Source organism: Piliocolobus tephrosceles, chromosome 21, assembly GCF_002776525.5.
Source record: "Piliocolobus tephrosceles isolate RC106 chromosome 21, ASM277652v3, whole genome shotgun sequence".
In the NCBI taxonomy this organism is placed as follows: Eukaryota; Metazoa; Chordata; class Mammalia; order Primates; family Cercopithecidae; genus Piliocolobus; species Piliocolobus tephrosceles.
This window is the reverse complement of record NC_045454.1, coordinates 14260581-14268011: the sequence shown is the minus strand read 5'-3', so window position 1 is coordinate 14268011 and position 7431 is coordinate 14260581. Positions and strand designations below refer to the sequence as shown.

At 47.7% G+C, this 7431-nt stretch overlaps 1 protein-coding gene across 1 annotated transcript in view; it reads right to left on the bottom strand.

The window, feature by feature from the left end:
- Positions 1–7169, bottom strand: part of XRCC1 (X-ray repair cross complementing 1) — a 33956-nt gene extending 26787 nt beyond the window's left edge. The window contains exons 1-2 of the mRNA XM_026448294.1: positions 6916–7169; positions 6410–6502 (exon numbers count right to left, since the gene is read on the bottom strand). Coding sequence (XP_026304079.1) covers positions 6410–6502; positions 6916–6966 — 144 coding nt within the window. The 5' untranslated portion in view covers positions 6967–7169. The remainder of the gene's footprint in view (positions 1–6409; positions 6503–6915) is intronic.
- Positions 7170–7431: the final 262 nt, after the last annotated feature.

Here is a 7431-nt window from a genome sequence, read left to right as displayed (position 1 = left end):
AATGAATGAATGAATGAATGAATGAATGAATGAATGAATGAATGAATGAGGTAGAAATTTATGCAGTGTGCATCTCCAAAATACACTGTTACTTGAAAAACACACACAAGGGAACAGTGTATAAACTATGCATTTTTTAAAACGGGATGGAGGGGGTAGGTATATATGCTTGTATGTGTACAGAATGACCCAGGAAGACCACCCAAAAAAACTGCTAATGCTGGTTGCATCAGGAGAGAAGAATGAGGGAGCAGGAGTTGGAAAGCAAGCAGGGAGGGATGGAAAGGGTGAGGGGAGATTTTCTTTTTAGCATATACCCTTTTGCCCCTTTTGAATTTCGCACTATATGCATATAATACCCATTCAGAAAGCAAATATAATAAAATCACAATGGCCAGGTCTTGTGGCTCTGTCTGTAATCCCTGTAATCCCAGCTATGCAGGAAGCTGTCTTCAAAAAGCTTAAAAAAAAAAAAAAAATTAGTTGGGTGTGGTGGTGTGCACTTATATAGTCCTAGCTACTCAGGAGGCCAAGTTGGGGGATCACTTGAGATCAACAGTTCAAGACCAGCCTTGGCAACATAGTGAGACTCCATTAAAAAAAAAAAAAAAAAAAAAAATCAAATATAAATAAATAAAACCATAATAGTTATCTCAATACAACAGAATACTATACAGAAATGACAATAGGCCAGGCACAGTGGCTCATGTCTGTAATCCCAAGGATTTAAGAAGCTGAGGCAGGAGGAATGCTTGAGCCCAGGAGTTCAAGACCAGCCTAGACAATACAGTGAGATCCCATCTCTGCAAAAAATACAAAAATTAGCCTGGAGAAGTGGCACATGCCTGTAGTCCCAGTTATTCAGGAGGCTAAGGTGGGAGGACCACTTGAGCCCGGGAGGTTGAGCCTGCAGTGAGCTGAGATGGTGACACTGCACTCCAGCCTAGGTGACAGAGTGAGCCCCTGTCTCAAAAAAAAAAAGACAATAGGAGTTGGGCACAGTGGCTCATGCCTGTAATTCCAGCACTTTGGGAGGCTGAGGCAGGTGGATCACCAGAGGTCAGGAGTTCGAGACCAGCCTGACCAACTTGGTAAAAACCTGTCTCTACTAAATACAAAAAATTAGCCGGGCATGGTGCTCAGCATGCCTGTAATCCCAGCTACTTGGGAGGCTGAGGCGAGATAATCACTAGAACCTGGGAGGCGGAGATTGCAGTGAGCTGAGATTGTGCCATTGCACTCCAGCCAGGACAATAAAAGCAAAACTCCATCTCAGAGAGAGAAAAAACAAACAAAAAAAATCACAATAAACCATCTGCAGCTACACTCAATGACATAGATGAAATGAACAAACATAACAAGGGAAGCCAGACAAGAAAAGTTTATACCACACGATTCCATTTTGTATGCAATTCAAAATCAGGCAAAATGAATCCATGCTGTTAACAATCAGGACAGTGGTCACCCTTGCAGAGGTACTGACAGGAAGAACCTGAGGGAACTGCTGGCATGTTCTGTGGCTCTGTGCTGCATCTGGGTGTGGAGTAGGCAGGGCTGCAGTTTGCGAAGAGTCACTGAGCTATACGCTTACTTACACTTTCACTTCACTCTATGTATGTTACACGTCAAAAAACAGTAAAAACAAATTTAAAACACCACAGTGGCAAACTGAATGACTAGAAAACCAATGACAATCAAAAATGACCATAGGCTCTACTGCTGATGAACATTTCTTCTAAAAATGACACACCTCCAGTGACACACAGGAATTATATCTGGATCTTATCCAAGCCACCCCTCCAGCCCAGGAGTAGTTAGCAAAGAGGTTGGCATTTCCCTCTGGGAGCAGGTGATGAGCTGGCAACAGAGCCTTCTGTGGCTACTGCAAACAGTCAGGTGTGTGGGGCTGTCATAAGCAGATGGCTAAGCCCCATGTGGTAAGATCCAGATGTTGTGTAACAATGATTAGAGGAGAAAATGCAGGGTAGTAGAAGAACCCACAGATGTGGCCAGGTGCAGTGGCTCATGCCTGTAATGCCAGCACTTTGGGAGGCCAAGGCAGGAGGACTGCTTGAGCCCAGGAGTCCGAGACCAGCCTGGGCAACACAGTGAGATCCCATCTCTACAAAAAATTTTTTAAATTAGCTGGCCCTGGTGGCACGCACCTGTAGTCCCAGCCATTCAGGAGGCTGAGGTGGGAGGATTGCCTGAGCCCAGGAGGTTGAGGCTACAGTGAGCCATGACTTTGCAACTGCACTCCAACCTGGGCAAGAGAGTGAGACCTGTCTCAAAACATAACAAAACAACCCAGAGATAAGGCTGCTGCCTTGGTGGCCAGAAATTTCTGCCTTATCAGTTAATGTCAAAATAATCAAAATTAGCATTTGATGAATCCAGAGTAACCCCACATATTAGTCATTGACAGATGCAAGCAGTCATTCTAAAGTCTCTGACGTGGAATAAGTTAACAAAATAACTGTTGCAATGCTGGTCTCCCACTCCTGTGTGTGGCCCCTGCAGTTGATGGTCAACATGGAGCCAGCAGGATCCTGTGAAGGCCTAAGGCAGATCCTGTCCCTCCTCTGCTCGGGGCCCTCCAGTGGCTCCTATCTCACCCGGAGTAAAAGCTCAAGTCTTTTCAATGGCTTTCCAGGCCGTAAGTGGTTTTTTAGGGGCTCCCAGTCCCACCCTGTTACCTCATCTCCTACCTCTCTCCCCCTGGCTGACTCCACCCCAGCCACACTGGCCTCTTTGCTGTCACAAGCCAGCTTCAGAGTCTTTTCCCTAGATACATACATAGCTCATGTTGCTCAAATGTCCCCTTTTCAGGGAGGCCTTCCCCGATCCTATGAGTTAAATAAAAATCCTTGCCATGCTCCAGCTCCAGCTGGGGCACTCTCATTCCCCTTCCTTAAGTTCCTCCATAGCACTCATCATCCAACATATGTTTTACTGACTCATTTGTCAGTCTTTCCCTACTAACGTGAAAGCTCCACAAGACTGAATTTCTTTTGTTTTTAAGAGACAGCATCTCGCTGTTGCCCAGGCTGGAGTGCAATGATGCCATCATAGCTCACTACAGCCTTGATCTTCCAGGCTCAAGTGATCCTCTCGCCTCAGCCTCCGGAGTAGCTGGGACCACAGGCATGGGCCACCACGCTTGACAAATTTTTGTATTTTTAGTAGAGATGAGGTTTCCCTGTGTTGCCCAAGCTGGTCTGGAACTGCTGGGCTCAATGACCCTTCACCTTGGCCTCCCAAAGTGCTGGGATTATAGGTGTGAGCTGCTGCACCCCACTGAGAGTGACTATTTTTTTGTCTTCTGCTGTGTACTGCTATATTAAAACAGTGCTTGGCCTACAGAAGACACTTAATAAATACTTGACTAAATAAACGAGTGAATGAACAAATCCATCATCTACCCCCGAGTCTATAGGTTCTTTCCCTGCACTGACAACTTCCACATTCTGTCTCCAGCTCCACATGTGATCCCTAACTGCCTCCCGGATGCCACCCCTTGGCTATCCCAAAGTCACATCAAACCTGGACATCCCAATTGAAACACATCACCTTCCCAAGCTGCTCCCTCTGGGGTCTACCATGTTGGTGACAGCTACAATACTCCCTCAGTCTCTCCCAGGCCAGGGACAGATTCTGTCTCTTCTGCCTCCAGTCACTCTGTTTCCACAGCAACCGGGGTAACAGAATGAAATGTGATTTCGCTGGAGTCACCTGATCATAAGAGAGCCCAGTGGAATCATCACCCAGTAAGTAATAAAAACACGAACCCCTCCCTCTACACAAACACCTACTTGTTGACAGAGCACTTGTACATACATTGTGTCACCGAATTTTCACAACTCCGGCCTGGATGTCATTATTTCCAGACATGAGAAAACAGGTTAGAGAAATGAAACAATTTGCTTGAGGTCACCGAGTAAGAGGAAGAGCTGGGGGCTTGAATCTAGATCCTAAGACTAAAACTGTCAGCAACCTGTACCTACCACAGTTTAAAAGACTGAGGTCGGGTACAGTGGCTCACGTCTGTAATCTCAACATTTTGGGAGGCCAAGGTGGGTGGATCACTTAAATTAGCATTTGGTGCTAATTTGCCTTGAACTCCTGAGGTCAGGAGTTCAAGACCAGCCTAGCCAACATGGCGAAACCCAGTCTCTACTATAAATACAAAAATTAGCCAGGCATGGTGGCACATGCCTGTAAATTCCAGCTACTCAGAAGGCTGAGGCATGAGAATCACTTGAACCTGGGAAGTGGAGGCCATTAGTTGACAGGCGTTAAACCTTGACATCAATTGGGAGGGACTAGAAGATGTTACAGTAACAAAGGAGTCCCTAATCTCAGTGGTTTGAAACCACAAAGTTGTATTAACTTACACTGTAATAATGCTGTGTAACAAATTATCCTAAAACTGAGACCTTTTTTTTTTTTTTTGAGACAGAGTCTCACTCTGTCTCCCAGGCTGGAGTGCAGTGAAACCATCACAGTTCACTGCAGCCTCAACCTTATGGGCTCAATCGATCCTCCCTACTCAGCCTCCCTAGTAGCTGGGACTACAGGCATGTGCCACCACACCCAGCTATTTCTTGTATTTTTTTGTAGAGATAGGGTTTCCCCATGTTACCCAGGCTGGACTCAAACTCCTGGGTTCAAGCGATCCACCCACCTCGACCTCCCAACATGAAAACTGAGACTTACACCAACAAGCATTCTTCTAAGAGTTCATGGGATGGCTGCTTTGGCTGCAGTTTGGAAGGATTCAGGTCTCTTCCATGAGATTTCAGTTTTCTGGGATTAGCAGTAACCTGACAAATGTTCTCATGGCACATCACGGGAGCACAAAGGCCAAGGGCAATTAAGGCCTTTGCTAAGGTTAGGTCTGCTAAAATTCCATTAAGTAAATCATGTGGTCAAACCCATCAATGGAGCAGGCAAATATACTCCCCCTCCAGTGGGAGGGAGAGTGGATATTTGCTGAATGACTGCCCATTCACAAAAGGTTAATTTTTCCTTCACGCTAGCACTATCCACAGAGTGTTCTGCTCCTTGTAGTCATAAACCAGCCCCCAGGCCAGGAACGATGGCTCACACCTGTCATCCCAGCACTTTGGGAGGTTGAAGCAGGAGAACTGCTTGAGTCCAGGAGTTTGTGACCAGCCTGGAAACATGGTGGAAACCCTGTCTCTAAAAAAATACAAAAAAAATTAGCCAGGCATGTTGGCACACACCTGCAGTCCCAGCTACTCAGGAGGCTGAGGCAGGAGGATCGCTTGAGCCCAGGAGGTAGAGGCTGCGGTGAACCAAGCCAAGATCATGCCACTGCACTATAGCCTGGGAACAGAGTGAGACTCTGTCTCAATAGATAAATAAGAGATTGACTGTCAGGCAAGTTGTGTAACTTCTTTGGGCTTCAGTATCCCCATTTGTAAAAGTGAGGATAACAGAGCTTCCCTCTTGGGGTTTATGAGGACTCAATGAGCCAATCCATGTGAGTGAGGTGTGTAGAGCAGTGACTGGCAGGTAATGTTGAATAATGTTAGCTCTCATTATTATTCTTTTATTTTTTATATTTTGGGGGTCTCGCTGTGGTGCCCAGCCTGGAGTACAGTGGCGCAATCTCAGCTCACTACTGCCTCCATCTCCTGGGCTCAAGCAATTCTCTCACCTCAGACTCCCCAGTAGCTGGGATTACAGGTGCACATCACCATGCTCAGCTAATTTATAAAATTTTGGTAGAGATGACATCTCACTATATTGCCCGGGCTGGTCTCAAACTCCTGGGCTCATGCGATCCTCTAGTTTCGGCCTCCCAAAGTGCTGGGATTACAGGTGTGAACCACCACACCTGGCCTATTATTCTTAAAAAAAAAAAAAAGTATTTATTTTAATAAAAATAGAGATAGGGTCTTGATATGTTGCCCAGGCTGGTCTGGAACTCCTGAGCTCAAGCAATCCTCCCATCTCAGCCTCTGAAAGTGCTGGGAGTACAGGCATGAGCCACGACATCCAGCCAGTTTCCCCTTCTTTAAAGCGGAGTTGATTGGCTTAGATGACCTTCCTGGACACCTTCCAGCCCCGAGCCCACTGGCTGCAGGAGGCAGGGTACGTGGCAATGATTCATTTTGTTCCAGCTGAGGAAACTGAAACCCAGAAAGTAGAAGCCACAAGCCCAGGACCACACACTGATTCCTATGGTCATCCTGGACCTAATCCTTGGGTCTCCTTTGCTCTCTGCTGAGGGGCACAGGGATTATGCCGCCCATTTTCCAAGTAAGGAAGCTGAGGCCCAGCAAAGAAAGTGACTCAACCCATTGCTAGTTGGTTCAGGAGCAGAATCTGGTACCCCGGACTCCAGACTCCTAGTGAGGAGGAGGTGGGGTGGCAGGATCACCTGTAGGACCACGGAGATGGTCTTCTCGCCTGCCTTGGCTGCCCGCCATTTTCGGTAAGTGTCTGCCTTGAGAAGATTTTCTGCACAGTGAGTCTGGAAACAACAGTGGGAGAGGAGAATTAGAGCACAGAAATGACAGCTAGGCCTCCAGCTCTCAGATGATTCCTTTTGAGTCCTCCCAAGGCCTCTACGATCCTCCAGACTTAAGCTCTCCCGTTAATCCCCCTGCACTCTGCCTGGTGTTTCCCTTACAACACTTTCCCGTGGAAGTTCACCCACGGGCTCTCCAAGAACGCTTTCCTTATTCCTCCTTTTCTCTCCGGAAGTTCGTTCCCTAGACGCCGGAACGTCCCTAATTCAACATCTCTCCACAATTCACTTTTAGCATCCTGGAAATCCCCCCATGACTCTCCTTAGACTTCCAAGAAGAACCCCAAGAGTTCTTTTAAGAGTTGTCCTCATTAATTCCCTCACGTCTTCCAACCTCCCCCATGCAGGTCCCTCACCGAGTCCTGGCTGCTGCAGGACACGACATGGCGGAGGCGGATCTCCGGCATGTCAACGTCGTGGGCTTCGCCTGGCCAGAAGGATGAGGTAGGGTCTGGGGTCCGAGAGGCAGAGAGGGTGGGAGGGGGTGGGGTGCGCCCTGCGCGGGCTGAAGTGCGCAAGCGCGCGAGGCTTGGGCCTTTCAAACCCCGGCGCGCCGGCGCTGGCGTCGACACTGCGCAAGCCCAGTCGCGCCTCTCCACAGCTAGAAGAGCGCTGCGTTCCTTAGCAACGAGCGCTCCCTCCAACCCCGCCTCCCTCTGCTACACACCCCCGCTCTAGCCCCGCCTCCCGATGACGTCCGCACCTTGCTTTCTAGGCGCCTAGCAACAGAAGCGACCTCCGGGATTGGTGTCTAGAAGAAATTCGCCATTCTCATTGGACGATGCAGTCGCCGCTCACACTGGAGCCTAGAAAGCAAATCTTTTTGCTGTATTATTATTATTTATTTTATTATTTTTTAAAATTTTTTGTTG